The sequence below is a fragment of the Argopecten irradians genome, chromosome 12 (assembly GCF_041381155.1).
Source record: "Argopecten irradians isolate NY chromosome 12, Ai_NY, whole genome shotgun sequence".
NCBI lineage: Eukaryota > Metazoa > Mollusca > Bivalvia > Pectinida > Pectinidae > Argopecten > Argopecten irradians.
In genome coordinates, this window is record NC_091145.1 from 10,463,478 (window position 1) to 10,481,132 (window position 17,655).

General features: G+C 32.4%; 1 protein-coding gene across 1 annotated transcript; it reads right to left on the minus strand.

The window, feature by feature from the left end:
• Nucleotides 1-548: 548 nt before the first annotated feature.
• Nucleotides 549-12,818, minus strand: LOC138336149 (uncharacterized). The gene is made up of 8 exons (XM_069285478.1): nt 12,642-12,818; nt 11,110-11,192; nt 9,984-10,192; nt 9,501-9,563; nt 9,132-9,180; nt 7,912-8,079; nt 4,553-4,748; nt 549-3,186 (listed from the first exon to the last, which is right to left on the minus strand). Coding segments are annotated over exons 2-8 (753 nt in total). The 5' UTR covers nt 11,177-11,192; nt 12,642-12,818; the 3' UTR covers nt 549-3,185.
• Nucleotides 12,819-17,655: the final 4,837 nt, after the last annotated feature.

The following is a 17,655-nucleotide window of genomic DNA, read 5'->3' on the forward strand; positions in this document are numbered from 1 at the left end:
AATTTTCAGTTAGGAAAACAGGACGAAACATTGAAGAAGGTCACAGTGACCTAGCTAATCATCTGTTTTATTTTAGCATTAAAACCTGAATGGTTTTGCTAAAAGCTATACTTTTACAACGATTTAATAGCTTGGTATTGATATGTTTAGCACAGCGTGTGGACCTTGACATGGCCTGGTTAAGACGATTACAGTGTCACAAGGGTCACGAGGATAAATTAGGTCATATTCAATGAATAGTGTATCGTGTGTCGACTAAGCATCTTCTGGTTTTTCCATGGAATCATCTTAACTATGTTATGATCCACATGCAGTTGTAAACATCAGTGTCATGCTTACCTCTTGAAAAAAAGTTTCCACCTGCAGAGAAAGCATTCTTATTAAAATTAGGCTTGCAATTCTGCTCCACTACAATGCTCTATGATAGGCTCTGGTACGGAAACAGAACATCGTAATGAAGCGAAAAAGTCTTATGTTAATCAGATTGCAGAAAAAGGAAACTACCTTCTGAAAAAAGAAAGAAGAAAAACATCAAAAGCTTTGGTGGATCATTTTGGTATGTAATGAATAGTTCAAATAAAACCATTTTTTTTATTTTACAAAATCGATATTTTATTTACCCCACTGCTGAATTGAGTATTATATCAATAAGAATAATATACCAGCATAATTGTACTGAGGACAGTAGTAAGAATCTACAATGAAAACCTCTATAGCTTAACAACATCTCGAGTCAGCTAAACACACTGGTTTGTGTGGTACAGAAAGTTCACAGTGGTACATTCGGATTATGATCACCGTCGTGGGTTTTGAAAAAAAGATTGTTATGTAATGTCTCTCTTGACGCTGCCTCTATTTCGTTTTATAATGATTGAGGTCTCGTCCCTGTGAGAAAGTCAGGAAAGGTCTTGCTTATCTTCCTGCAGTATAACACACACAAAAGTCGATAAAAATGTAAGTCTCTGCTCCTGTTTAGCGTGTAATATAAGGATATGTCATCTGTCTGTCGAATAATCTAATTGTAATATCTTATATATTTAATAATTCAATAATATGTTGTTTTTTCTGAATTTGGTTAGTGTCATATATGTGGCAAAGGTAAAGATCTTTTATAATATTTCATATAAAAATATGTCTGTTTAACTGTAGCTGTGGCGGGGATTTACACAGGCATAATGTCTTCAAGTCAATTTCAGGTCAATTATTCAGGTCAATTCTACCTGAAAAGAGAAAAAAAAAGTCAATTCAGCACCTGAAATTGATCTGAAATACATATAAAATCGACCTGAAAATGACATGAATATCACTTGGATTTCACAGGAAGAATTTTTCAGGTGAAATATACCTGAAATAGACCTGAAGTTTTATTCAAGTGAGATCAGGTGAAATTGACCTGAAATAGACCAGAAATTTTCTTGGATTGAATTTGACATCAATTTCAAGCCAATAATTTCAGGTCAATTATAGGTCAAATTGACATGAAGATATACTGCCTGTGTAGTAATGGGAGTTTTATTGCAATCTTTGATTATGATACCTGAATGGTGACAAAAATTCGTTAACATAACAGGTCTTTTGGATAATTATTTCCCTATCCTTTATTTTATCTTTTCCTGGTACAGTACTTATCTCAACTTTATTTGTTGGCATTTATTGTTGTTATTCAGATTCTCGGTTCAACTTCGAAAGTCCGAAAATAAAAAGTAATCTGTTTATTTATATTTTTGTGAATATTTATGTAACATAGTCAGAAATGCATTTCATACTTTTTAACTAATCAAAGCTTTGTTGAAATACATATCACATATATTTGTGTACTACAAAAAAAATGTGATAAAACACAATTTTTGCGAACACATCAAATTTGCTGACCTACACGTACTTCAGATTTGAAAAATATAAAAAATGACGAACATGTCACAAGCATAGTTGGTTACTTTCGCAGGTCAAAGTTTTGCATGTTAATAAAAAAATTGATAAAAAAAAATCATATGTTTTAAATTTTCACGATCTGTGTTTAATGTCATATACATTATTGTTTAATGTTATATACATTATTCACCATTTCTCAATACCTGCTGTACATTTTGTTAATGCTACAGATTAAGAGAATACGTCGTCAGTGTGTTATAATAAAGCCCGTATTTGTCTCGAGCAGGATGAATACAAAAGACAGACAATCAACAAGTTTATTTTTCATTTATGTAAAGCACATCTATATAAATATACATGAGAGACATTTCATGTCAAAATATTGACGACGCTGCAAAATATAATTTAATGCATATCATATAATCACTATTTTGTTTGTAGAATTATAGTTTAGGTAATTTGATAAAAAAAAACTTAAAAATACAAGAAAATATTGCTATATAAATATGGAATTCTAACAGTCCTTTCGATTCAAATTGTAGTGATTCCATTTGATTGGTTAAAAACAGCACGTGATGTAATACTGTAATCACGAGATTAACCCGTATTTAATATCGACATCTTAAAAAAGAAATTACCTTTCTTATGAGATATAACAACATTTGAGAAACGTTGCTGTTTTGTGACATAATAAACAAATAAAACAAAACAAATAAAAACAAAACATTCTCTTGAAACAGGAAAACAACTTTGACTCTTTTCTTCATTTTGAGACGAGACAAGGCTAAAATATTGCCCTCCGTGATATAATATGAAATAATTCAGTCCATTTATGAAACAAGATAACTCTATATGAAATGAAACCGATATACACGAGTATATAAAAGAGCTTAAGTATAAAAAACAATGAAATATATAATAAGCATACGTATATGTGATAGCTAGTTCTTGATTGATTGCTAGTAACAATAAAATATACAAAGCAAATAGATTCTTCAATAAACTGGATTCATTGACTGTATTCAGTTTGAATGTTAGCAATTGAAAGATGATATCAAAACATTGTATAAAAGGAGTTTTATACATGTATATTCGCCACATTGATCTGATTTTGGTGTACACTTAAATACAAATACGAAAAAGGTCATTTCAATAAAAAGGAACCAGGATCCTGTAGACCCTGAATATATCCTGTTGCTAGGGATCAACGGAATCGGAACGATGTCGTTATTAATAGTCATCCAATCGCCGCCTTGTTTATAGACATCCGGGCACTCTTTGGCACATCTTGAAGGTCACACAAATCAAGTAGATCTGAAATTGAACATTTATGTATATTGAAACTGTTAAAGTTATATGTGCCGTAACTGGGCGATAATTTTGACATGCTATTTTTTCATCATTAATTTATTAAAATCTATAAGGTTTGATCAATAAAGCTGCAAAAATCATTCAAATGGCTTCAGATGACTTATAAACGTTAGTAATAACACAGAAATTTTGTACTGTAAAATTGTTGATTTTATGCCTTAAATATGTTTAAATGAAAACATACCTGCAGAAGTCACTTTACAATTACTAAAAATATTTTTAAAATGTCTAATGAAATTGTAGACCGCAATTTGGCTTCATGGTCTCATCGTATGTACTCATTTCACGTCACTATTGATGTAAATAAATGATTTTTGGCAGTACTGCCAAAAATCATTTTCAGCTCTTATTTGTACATGTAAAAATAAAACCTATACATTGAAAGCACTGTAATTTTCAAAAAGTTGGTAATTTTTGGTGATGAATAACATATTAAAAGCTCATCTTGATTCGTGGGTGTGAAAAATACGGCACATATAACTTTAAATCTGTGTACAATGATTTAATATTATATTGTCTAGTTTGGTTAGTTCTGTATTATTCAATCGTATTTGATCGATGTCTTTCGATCAAATGGTTGGTCATTTTTTGGCGGCGACAAATTTATGGCAAAGGCAAAAAAATGTCTGTTTATCGAAATCCCGACTTTTTAATTTTTTGTTTTCCTAGAAAAATGAAAAACAATTAGGGTCGGGGGTAAAGAATTAGGATCAGTCGGGTAAACATAAACAGACATTTTGTTTTGGCCTAAAGAAAATACTAAACATTCCCCCTTGGACTTTCATGATTGTACCATATTTTCCAAAGCTATAATTACCTCCCTTTCAATATTTGTTAAATTTTGTTAAATGAATCATTTCTTTATAACGTTTCAATCATAATCAGGAATTGCATCACTCATGCTAGATGATTAATCCATTTGGTTCTGTACCATCCATCCTCGATACTCCAGGGGTTCCGATCACTTACGATCTCTACACCCCTGGACTATCTCATAGTAAAACTGAAGGCAGCTCAGAGAAAAATCTGAACCAATCAACAAAGGTCAGCAAAACTTTCCTTTGAAGACTACTGAGAGAGCGACTTCCAATTTCAAAGCCACACGTACAGTCAACCACTATGTACCGTTATACGGTTCTTTTGATGTTTATCAAAGGACTACATTACCTGTTTTGTTTTGCTGCCTCCAACTTTACTATGAGATAGTCCAGGGGTGTAGAGATCGTGAGTGATCGGAACCCCTGGAGTATCAAGGATGTGTACCATCTAAAGTGTCACTACTATTTGTTGAAAGAAATAAAATGCTAACCAGTTCTTGTAATCAAAAGCATCATTCACAATGCCTTTTTTCTCGCTTATGGTAAGATAATGAGCGCCGCCGTTGTAGTGCTCAGTTGTGCCATACTGTGGAGGAGAAATAGAGTTGTCCCCCCTTCTGTTGTTGTTGTCATTCTGTGCTTGAAGGCTTGCAAAGCTTGCTGCACGAGAAGCACGTTCCTTGCGAGCTGAAAATTGAGAAACGATATCAAGTATCATATGTAAGTATTGTAATACATGTATATGGTAACTTGAATTTAAACAGGCAAAATTCTTGAACGTGAAATTGACCTAAGGAAAATATCTTTTACTGAAATTAACTAGAAATCACCAGACATTCTGGTTAATATCATGTCATTTTCTTTGTCAAAACGATCAACTTCAGGCCAGTCTGAAACCTGAAAGAGACCGTTCAGAAAAGCATGTGACGCATTTGCCTATGTATAGAAAATGCATTACTAGCAATGTAAACAAAGAAACTTCAAAGAAAAATAGTTATTTGGAAAATATTGTTTCTTTACATACATGTATTTAGTAGTGTAGTATAAGTATTTGTTAGTAAATGTTAGAAATCAATTCATAGCTGTGCAATTAAAGTTTAGTAAACATTCAAATCATTATCTTCACTAACCAACGAAAATGGTGATAACGATGTAAAGAGAGATGACGGTGCTGTTGAAATTACATGTAATTATAAAACAAACAAACAAAAAAAAATGTCTGTTTAGGGTTACCCGACCGACCCTATTTTTTTTGCCCCGACCCCCGGTTCCGGCCATTTCTTTAGAGTGAAAGACACTAAAAATCTACCGACCCTTTGCTTTGCCAATGTAACCCTAAATGGACATATTGTTTTTGACCTAACGCAACTGGAACTAGAAACGCAACTGGAACTAGAAATGACCTCATCATCTAAGAAGATTATAGCCTCCAATGTAATAAGTTCTCGTTGATTATACGTTTCAACAAGATCTTTCATCACAAGTGATCTGTGCATTACAACATACATGATGATGTAATAGATAATCGCAATGTAAATTTTTCCTTAACAAAAGCAATGACTACGAAAATGAAACGGTGAAGCAACTTGTTTTACCGTGCGATTAATTTAGCATATTTCGCCAGCAATATAAGTTATCACGAAATAAAACGCCGTTTGTATCTTTCTAAGGCTTAACTCGCTATTGCATGCAATTCATAACCGTTGAATCAATATATCTACCTCCATGCTTACTAAAAAGGCATATTCTCCATTGGATTGTTGAACAACTGTCACGTCTGCTAGGATACACACTATATAGGAATAAACGTATATAAAGATTAGATACTTCAGTGTTTATCTATAAATTGACCTCCAACCAACATCTTATGAAAGAATCCACGATGCGAAACCTCCTCGAAGTTGTATCCAACTAAACTACATTACTTTCATTTGATTAACAAAACCGTAATTCTAATTAAGCATCAGTTAAAATTAGCCAAAACATGACTAATTCTTGATGCTCTAATACATCCATTCTAACATTCTTGCTCGATCTGCTCACACTTGCTAATACACTATCAACCTATAGTACAGCAAACCACACTGCGAAAAATCATTCTTCTTATTTTTTCCTGGCTCCTCTCGTCACAACCACCTCATCTTCTTAAAGTCTTACTCTAACCCCCACCCGCGTCCCGCAACCTTTCGGATCATCATATTCCATTCTTAACACATCGTGACTCCCCCTCCCCAAAACCAAAGCAACTGTATAGTTCTGTATAAGGGCATTCGCATTGATTCGCATTTCTTCTTTAATGCTTTTCACGGGAGAAATTTTGCGCAAATGTATTTCTTGCAGTAATAAACTAAACTGGTTACCTTAATTATCATTTTTTCCATTTCATTCGCGGATTTTGAGAGGAAATTAACTTGACGTCGAACACAGCCATAATGTACCAAGCGACTACACAGTATTTCTACCATTCAGCTAGCGCTAGATGTGTCAAATGTTTGTTAGTACTGACCACGTGGCGGGCTATTTCCTAGAACGTCTGTGCCGGGCTGATACAAGTAGATGGCTTTACTGTCTGTAAATGGTGTTAGTAGATGTGTAAGGTATTAGTAGACACATTAGTACATATAGATCGACGAATATGCACAATGACATTATAGAAAATAATGTCTTTAAATTTTACAGAGTTATCGTCCTTGTGGTTGGTATCGATTGTAACGTCATTGATTTTTTGAACATCGTTTTCTCTGGAAACAAATGACGTTATGCTCGCAAATAGATGACGTAACATTCAATACCTGCCTGCAAGGCCAGATTACTCTGTAATATAAAAATGCAAAATAAAGTACTCTGATAAAGCTCTTTTATTAAGGTTATTTTATATATACATATATATTTGTATTTATTGTCATTGTATTGAGGGGTAAGCGATATTTTGCCAATATGTCAAAATATAATAAAATCCATATGTCGAATTAGCAAACCTTAATCACATATAATATATATTACACTTTTCAATTTTAATGCAAGGAATGCATTGTAATATTTCCAATTTCCAAAGATATATACAGGATATGATTTTTGATATGTTATGCTCTATAAGCTCACTGAAAAAGTGTAATGTTTTATTTTTATGTTCTTGACCTATTATATATGAAATATGAAAAATATACCGTGTAACCGGTTATTTTTTGCGGAACAAAAATTTCGCAATTTTATCTAAAAACGAGAAAATCCAATTTTAACGATTTCAAATTTTCGTGATATGGCTTTGGGGTAGATATCATTCAACCATTTCTCATTATTTCGCTGATCAAATTTTCGCGATACCAGCAATGTCCCGCGAAATCGCGAAAATATCATCCCCGCAAAAATATAAACTGTCAATGTACGTGTTGAATAGTTGGTAAACATTATAATAATGATGTAAGTGCATATACGAAAAAAATCATTACTTAAGGATAATATTTTTGTTGTTAGACAAAAAATTGAACAAAACATAACCACACATGGTTGTGTTAGAAACACCTACATTTGTGTTATTATTAGTGGTGACTAATTTAGTAGTAATACTGCGAAAACACTTTATCTGTATATGCATATTACAGAGTTATCTGCCCTTGCCGGTATGTAATGATTATTGACGTCATGTGTTTGCGAGCGTAACGTCATACTTTTCGGGAAAACGCCGAGAGTTGCGATCACAAACTAATGACGTAACAATCGATATCTACCTGCAAAGGGAGCTAACTCTGTTATATGCAAAGATGGAATATTTTAAATAATTTAATTTCATACATATGACAATTAGAAAAAAAATGTAAATACGAAAATACGGTTTCAAGTGACATCATACCGTGATGAATCCGTTGTCTCCAGCGTCTGATGACGAAAATAAATGCAACGATGACGCAGACGATTGCCCCAATTAGCATCGTAGGGAACAGGTACTTATGTGGAAGGGGTTTATACCTCTTCGGTGTGGTGGGAGGCAAGGTGGTCGTTGGAACAGCCTTGTAGAACTCTGAAATTCAATACTATATAAATTTTGTAAATTGTACAGTCAAACCTATCTTATAAAACCCATTCAAGGGACAAGCAACGTGTCGTCTCTGCAGCCAAGTGGTCTTTATCACAAAACTGGTCCGTCCAGCCATGTCCTACGACCATAACACGAATGTCGTACGACACATGTATAATAACACTATTATGACGTCACATATAGATTTGACGACATAATATATATATATGACGTCGCATGATTGTCTCCGTAGAATGAAACTTCACATCCGAGCCGGACTTCTACTGTTTTATATGGAGATGAAATTTAAAGTTTCACTTATATTTATATTAATAAAAGTTATGTGATAATTAGCTTCTTAAATCGTGACTATATAATATGAAATTTATCAAATTCGTTAAATAATTTGATATGCCACTCGTCTAATGGCTCGTGGCATATCAAATTATTGATAAATTTCATATCACATAGCCATTTATTTAAGATTCTCTATTTATACACAAGTCACAAGGCGATTATTTATATTTATTTTGTCTGTTTTACTGAATCATTTTCGTTTCAAATGATCAATACGTGTTTAATCTTACGTAACGTTGATTGCATACCTCCAAAAAGTACAAATATTCTGTAAGTGTAAAGGATTTGAGCATAAAGACACATAATCTTGTGAGAAGTATAATTGCTATGTAAACTTTTGTAAGTAGATCTCTAACATTATATTGCTTTCGTTATTTTGTATAGAAGACAAAGATATGAATCTGCTGTAAACTTTCTTATTTTTGCTTCGACATAGTTTCCTATTTTTAGAACTAAGAACTTTTTCACATCGATTTATTTTCACGTTTTACAGTTTTTAAACTAAAAGCTTATTATTTTCAGATCTGAGTACAAAAAAAAAATTAAAAAGTAAAAGCTATTTTTTCTTGTAATTGAAACATCTTTGCGGCGATTCATTTTTGCGAGTTCTAATTGCCCGCAAAATACGCGAAATTTAGTCCGCGCAAAACAAATTGCTTAACAATAATGTGATGTAATCTGTTTGATCAGTAACTAACCTGTAGTCGTGTCATTGCAAATATTGCACGAACTGCACTCTGGCGTTATCTGCAAGTAAAACACATTTCTGTAAGTATCCCTTTTCTTTGTTCGGTACTGTTTTCATATTCAGAATAGTTTGGTGTATATCGGTGTCTTGTGCATTGATATTGCAAGATCAAAACTTTACAAAAGTTCAAGTTTTGTGATAGTAGGATTCTTAACATTAAATGTCTCCATGAAAATAATGGCACATTAATTGCGTATCATAAAGCAATACAAATTTTAGTTTCATGTTTACTCTTGTTTTTCTATTCTGTTCATTTTTGAGGGGGATACATACTCACTGTATATAAGTATCTGTATATATACTTCATCATGCTACTTACTTTAGCAGTAAACGATCTGCCATTACCAAGTGTGCTGATTTCAAATCCCAAGCTGCAAACATTCTGTTGGTCGAAAAACATGATTCTGTTTAACTTCAAATGTACCCAATGTGAATAAATTATTCATCCAGTATTCGATTAACTGAGAATATAATTGGCCATGCACTGTCATTTTAGCCTGATGGCATGATGTTGTCGGAAAGGATACTGTGTCAGAAAACTATATCAATTATTTTCCATCTCTGGGTCTAGAGTAAAAGACCAATATCCATTTAATTGTCAACACAGAAAATACTTGGCTTTTACATTCGAGGTGCATCCTTCATATGAGTGCCACCATCATGGGAAAATCCAAACGCGTTCCATTTGGCGGTGTCGAATCACTTTACTACAACTGGTACGAACCACAAATGTAACGCGCGGTAAATTTCTGATAATAGGTCAATAACATAGATTAGGACAAAATATGTATATAATGCTTACGTTAACAGTGCAGTTCCATTCTTTTGATACCGAGTTGTCGATAGAGAGTCCGAACTTAACAATGTCAGTATCGGAGATAGTGTCCACTCCGACTGGAGTGTTACTTCCGGACCAGCATGTCCCGAAATCTAGTACTACTGTACAGGAATCCCTCCGGACATTAGTGGACTGAACTGACCAACAGCTACAAAACTCAGCAACAGTGACACCTGTCAAGTATAGTGTTAAAAGGTTTTGCTTTATTATTTTCAAAGATTTCAAACAAAATTCAAATCTTGATATTTTGTTGGAATAAGGATGCAAAAAACAAGAACAAAATTCCTGTCGTCGAGTGTCTGGACAAAAAAAAACTAACAATCACTCAAATAAACAAACGATAATATGATTGTAATACTTGGGAAGTAAGTAATTTAGAAAACATAATTCTATACCCATTTTAAGTCTCTGAAAAGACAAAACATTTGTTAAAACTAAAGCACTTTTACGCTTCAAAATGAAGATTTTATGTCATTTTCGTTTCGATATTGAAAAAAGAATCGCTTAATGTCGAATTAACTGTAACTGGTCAACCTTCATAGAATGTAAACATCTGGATTTCGATATTTGTAAAAGGGGATTCGACAAAGCTGCCACATTCATCGTAAGTGTCAGCTGAAAGTTAATGTTAGCAAGTTCGGGTTTTAAACTTTCATATGACGTATCCAAAGGACGTTTCAATACAACAATGGTACCAAGGTCAGATGAAAAATGTTTTCTGAAAGCAAATGCTTTTAGTATTTACATGAGTCAATATTCTATTCAATGCGAATGAAAAACAGTGTGTTTTATGAATGTCAATTGAACAGAAAATACAAAAAAGAAAGACTATGTAACTGAAAATCGATAATTACAGAAAATATCATATGTCCTTAAATACCAGGTCGAAAATTAGTATTAAAATCGACAGATATATAATTAATTCCCTTAGAGAAAACTCAATCTTCTTTCGATATAGTTCAATGAATGATGTAGCTTTTTTTTCATTCCAGCTATGTTTTTCTTGTAACCAACGGCAATGAATTAAGAAATCAAGGCAATGGTTTATTATACATGAATGAAAAGAAATTAAAACATTTTGTGTACTTACTTGCAGAGTTGACAGTTCCCACCAAAACACACGACAACAATGTCACAAATATGGATGCTACATCCATGACTGGTAATAAAATTCTGAAACAGATAAATGGTATATATTGACGGAGAATTTAAATTCGACAACTCACCATATCAGTATACACCCGGATCCATCAGTGTGTCGCATCATTTATGTCTACACTGTCAAATAATGATTCACTTTTTCTGGATAAAAGAAATCAATACACATAACAATAATGAATTCACTTTGCTTAGGCCTACAGCTAGCGCTATTGGTCTGTAATAACGTCCTGTGAAAATATTGGTTTGATGTATAAAAGCAATGCAATACTGTCTATAGATCATCTTTGCATTAATGCTTTAATCAAATACGTATTGTATAATTGTAGACTTTCATGTAGTCATACATTAACATGTTTGTTAATATCTGTTCTGTTGTTCAGTTATATTATTATGATACTAAACGTTGCCACTAGTTTATACTTTTTCAGTTTTATAAAAAAAACTGGTTTTTTTTCCACAGTTTCACTTTCCTGGATATTGGACGCATAATGATACACTTGTTACGTAAATCACACCACACCAGTCCTATCCTTTCTTTTTGAGCTCACATTTGTCATTACAATATCGAATTTTGTCATTGATTTTACAATATTAATATTGTTTTTATCATTACAATATTGAATTTTGTCTTTTATATAAACGCTATTGAATTTTGTCTTTGATATTAACAATATTAAATTTTGTATTTATAATTACAATATAGAATTTTGTCTTTGTCATTACAATATTGAATTTTGTCTTTGTCATTACAATATTGAATTTTGTATTTGTCATTACAATATTGAATTTTGTATTTGTCATTACAATATTGAATTTTTGTATTTGTCATTACAATATTGAATTTTGTATTTGTCATTACAATATTGAATTTTGTCTTTGTCATTACAATATTGAATTTTGTCTTTGTCATTACAATATTGAACTTTGTCTTTGTCATTACAATATTGAATTTTGTCTTTGTCATTACAATATTGAACTTTGTCTTTGTCATTACAATATTGAACTTTGTCTTTGTCATTACAATATTGAATTTTGTCTTTGTCATTACAATATTGAACTTTGTCTTTGTCATTATTGAATTTTGTATTTGTAATTACACTATTGAATTTTGTCTTTGTCATTACAATATTGAACTTTGTCTTTGTCATTACAATATTGAATTTTGTCTTTGTCATTACAATATTGAACTTTGTCTTTGTCATTACAATATTGAACTTTGTCTTTGTCATTACAATATTGAACTTTGTCTTTGTCATTACAATATTGAACAACGATATCTCAACACATTGAGAATACAAAGATGGCGTCCTATCTGAATATATTGTAAACAACTGTATATCGTGTTGTGAAATAAGTCGTTAATACTCTGGAACTTTAAATATACCATGACTTTAACTGAATATATCTTTTTCAGCTGAAAACAATACGATTGGGAAAAAGTGACATAAACACTATCCTTACCTTGTTAATTTCCTATCATCTACTTCGCTTAATCACAAACCACATGTCCCAAATATTGGATCGTAATGAATAATGAATACATATCAAACACCAATATACACGATATCAGTCTATAAAAGCTTATTTAAACATACAGAATGACTCGATTCGATAGATCTATTGTAAGAGAACAACGAACAACTGGATATTTAATCTTCGAAATAAAGTTCTCTGGCGTATGTGTATGCATTCAGACTTGGATTCTATAAATAAAACAAACGAAAAATCAGTCATTGGAACTGGTTTACCTGTATTGGCACCTTATAACGGTATACCTGTCGGGACAATCCTACAGGTATGCCGAGTTAAGGTCGATACACATGTGGAAATATACATAGGTGTGATATTTCTTTCATTAACTAAACATACAGAAATAATAAGCTTAGTGATACAAATCGTTGAATATTCAACCAATATTGTGTCAAGAAATCAAAGTTATTTAAATTCCATCTCTTACATAGGAGCAAGAAACGATAAAATGCTTGCAGATCAGTGATGTTCCTGTCAAAAATAAATTGTATATGGAGGTATGATAATTAACATATAAAAGGTGTTTATAATCGTGTTGCTTTGCGCAACTCCTTAATACACAGTGAATGCGACCCGTTTTGTATAGCCAGTAATATGGCATGTTTATGAATCGATATACTGATGATAATTTTAACGCCATCTCTGAAAGTAAAATTTAAGGCTATTTAATGATATATTAGATGATAAGTTTTTGCTTGGGTCTCCGTATAACATTTAGAAGTATTTTTTCTGAATCAGAATTTCGAACTCAGGACCATAGCGACGTATTAGGCGAACAGTCATATACCTACATTGTATGACTTGAAGCAAAGAAATAATGAAGACCTAGACAAATATTTTTATCAGATTGTGGCCTTGTGATGGAACATTTTCAGTCTAATTCAAATTAGATAATTTAAATCACTCGTTACAACTTGTTCATGTATCATATGAGCTGACAGCTGTGGGGGAACGAAATAGATAAACTTAGTTTTCAGTGATAATTCGACTTCCCTATTACCAAAACTTGGTACATTCTTAAAGTACTACCATTGAGACATTAAGGGAATCCTTATTACATAAAGCGAATCATTATGACATTAAGACAACCGTTATGATATAGAGCGAATCATCATGACATTAAGCGAATCATCATGACATTAAGCGAATCATCATGACATTAAGCGAATCATCATGACATTAAGCGAATCATCATGACATTAAGCGAATCATCATGACATTAAGCGAATCATTATGACATTAAGCGAATCATCATGACATTAAGCGAATCAGATCATCATTAGCGATCATGACATTAAGCGACATTAAGCGAATCATCATGACATTAAGCGAATCATCATCATCATTAAGCGAATCATATCTAGCGAATATCAGACATTAAGCGAATCATCATCATGAATTAAGCGAATCATGACATTAAGCGAATCATCATGACATTAAGCGAATCATCATGACATTAAGCGAATCATCATGACATTAAGCGAATCATCATGACATTAAGCGAATCATCATGACATTAAGCGAATCATCATGACATTAAGCGAATCATCATGACATTAAGCGAATCATCATGACATTAAGCGAATCGACATAAGCGAATCATCATGACATTAAGCGAATCGTTTCATGAAATAATGTTCTATACAGTATCAGCTTCATTTGGCACATCGCAGTATATCTGTCCATCCAGCTACAAAACCATTGATATTTCATCTGGCGCAAGGATGCAAGGGATGTCATTTCCGTTACATCTCGGAGGCCGTTGATATCGCGGTTAAAAATGTTACCGTTCTGTATTATATTTCATTGATAAAAGTCCTTAGTGTCCATGGTTATCGATGGATTCCACCAGAGTATTCCAATATTGACTAGTCTACTCTTAAATGGTATGGCATACATGAGGCGTATGTTTGTCTGTTGTCTCTCAAAGTACTGAAACCGTACATATTTTAGTGGTAGTCTTATTTTAATGCTTTTCGTGTATGAAATGATACGCTAATAAACTACTGTGATCTACCACTGTGCATAAATGTTTTAAGAACGCATTATTTGATTGTGCCAAAGTATGTACTTTTACAATATTGGAATATTGATGCAAATGACAGTTAATTTTAAACATATCCAAATTAATTTCATGTAACATGTGCATAGTTTATGTAGATACAGCACTGTTATTATGATTGGGTTATTTTCCTACCTATAATCTTTTTCTGTAAGAAGTATTTCAATATCAGTATTCGACAATTGTTCAACTTCTTACATAATAAATCATCTTACTAAAAATTAAGATGTCGTACCTATATCAACTATATCAAAATATACTGTTCCTTGAATATTCTGTCTGATATCAGTTGTACTTTTTACCTACGGATATGATAATGGTCCCATGCAATACACTCCTGTCGTATGAAGCTGAATTACATGGCTATCTATGGGACACAACCTTGTGAAGTCACTGCATCAACAAAATTGCCATAAAGTGAAGTGAAATTTTACGTGATTTTCGTAAATTAGGATAGTTTTACTAGAACATGGTGCAATTTCAATGTACTTGTAGCCGCGATTTTCTTTCTTTCAAAATTGCGTGATATTATGAGTGTGAAATTGCAATAAAAACGTCGAGATACGAGAGAAAACAAATTTGAACAAGCTCGAGGATGGTGGGAAAAATGAACTGAAATTTTCTAAACACATTTAGATCATGTTCTTGTAGTTCTGCGGTATAAGTGGAATGAAATACTTTTGTGAAAAAGCAAAATGAATTGCTTTATATTAAATTTTGTGTTAATTAGATGTTTATATACACACACAATCAAACAACAAGTACTGTTCAAATGATGAGTGTCATTTATGCTCTGTCGGCAGTGGAGCATCTTTATTAAGACAAAGCCTGATATTTGGTCTCATTGATAAACTTATTCATCCATGGCAATTAATCGACTAAAACGTTCAATTTCAACAAAATTTTATTTCAATGATAACTAGGTAACAAAGTGTATACATGTGTAAATGAAGTGATTGTACATAACAAACGGTATATACGTATAAGCTAAATTTAGAAGTAATGACAATACAAAGTTTTATATAAATGTAGGAATACTGATTTTTGTTAGCGCTAGCAGTCATCAAGGATTTAACTTCACCCATAGGATACAGACCAAAAAAGTCCATAATGGCGCTTAAGTCCATATTTTTGCGGGTGTAAAATTCCGCGAATTACTGTTTGGAACTTGTTTGGGCGTGTTTATTTTCGCGAATTATCAGTGTAGCATTTGAGACATTCACACAATAAGATATTATATGTAAAACCATGATTTTGATAAATTTTGCGAGATATCAACTTTCGCGAATTGGGATGGATCCGCGAATTTAGCAAAATTAAAAACCCCGCGAATATTAGCAACAATACAGTACTAAGCCGATTGTTGTCCACCAACATATAGTTGTCCGTGCTTGTGGTAGACTGAAAAGATTAATTACATTTTTCCAGTGAAATATCAGAATTTAATATAAAAGCGATATACTTCACTCCAGTGAATATATCAATTTTGATATTTCGCCCAATTGGAATGCAGCATCGACAGTGAAAATATCATGTTGATTGTTACGTCATCAGTTTGTGCAAAAAAATGCCTAATCATCTTACGTAGAAATACGACGTTATGCTCACAAAACTACGACGTAATAATCGCAAGGGCAAATAACTCTGTACAATACAATGGCGGAATAATAACCTTGGGTGGGTGATGGTTTTCTGTAAATGGAAGCGAGAAAGTAAACGTAATACATAGAAAATTTCTTGTTTCTTGATGAATGCCAGTAATATCTCATCTCGTTAGGTGGAAACTTTGATATTTTTCACTCGTGGGAATATAAAAAAATCCACCTCACTCGTTGAAATATAACTGATATTCAGGAAGAAACAAGGAATATTCTCTACATCGTTGTGGTTTTAAATATATCTTTTGATCGAAATTTAAATTCGTCGTTACTTTAGTGTATGCTTATAAGGAGAATTCAAATTGGAAGAATTAGCAAATATAAACATGTAATATAAAAATGTATATAAATGAGTAAATTATATGATCACAAATAGTATAAAGTGTGAAAAAGAAACAAATGATAAATGACTACCGGATCAGGTACATATATGTAGGTTAGTGCTTTAATTTGGTAATAAAAGTAAATATATGAAAATAAAGATTCACTATCAGGAATTGAATGTAATATGCATGGCATTTGTAGCCGATTGGTTCGATATGAGGAATATGTGAAAAATCAATGTTACGTATCATATCATATATCACTTACTCATAATATATACATTCCCATGTCACTTCTACTATATAAACTAACCAAGGAAAAGTGAAGTATATGACGGTATAACTGACACCAAAAACGTGACCATTATTACGTCACTAATGTTGACGTGGTGACGTCAACTGATCACCGTCAAAATGGTTGTTCCTTCTTGTAGATTAAATCATCGTTGATAAACGGTTTTCCTGGTCTAGCTATAATTAACAATGTAAATGCAGAGACACTAAAATGAGTTGATAATGTAAATATAAGCATCTATATGGTTTATATAGATGCCAGAGCTTTGCAGTCAATCATCTTATAATGCGCTATCGCAAAGCTCTGGCAACTATTTAGACCATATATGTCATAGGAAGATAGTTTAAAGCTTAAGTAACACATAATTACAGCATAAGACATTAAATAAACAAAATATTACAAAAGATATCTATACATTTTGAAACCTATTAGTAGCTCTGGTGTATTCTGTTGTACACTGATATATATATATCAAATTTGGATTCTCAGAACACATTAACCCTCTCCAACGTCAATAAATGTGTTAAATTGTTGTTTTGTCATTTTATGTCCTTCAAATTCATAGGCAAGGAGAACCTATTAAAACCATGAATTAAAACAAAATACC

What these genes read in the sequence shown, in the direction of transcription:
- LOC138336149 (XM_069285478.1), bottom strand. Translation starts at nt 11,176, where the DNA reads ATGGATGTAGCATCCATATTTGTGACATTGTTGTCGTGTGTTTTGGTG. An exon ending in TTGCAATGACACGACTACAG is followed by an intron (nt 8,080 to 9,131) that starts GTTAGTTACTGA and finishes ATTGAATTTCAG; the next exon opens with AGTTCTACAAGGCTGTTCCA. An exon ending in GAGACAACGGATTCATCACG is followed by an intron (nt 4,749 to 7,911) that starts GTATGATGTCAC and finishes CTCAATTTTCAG; the next exon opens with CTCGCAAGGAACGTGCTTCT.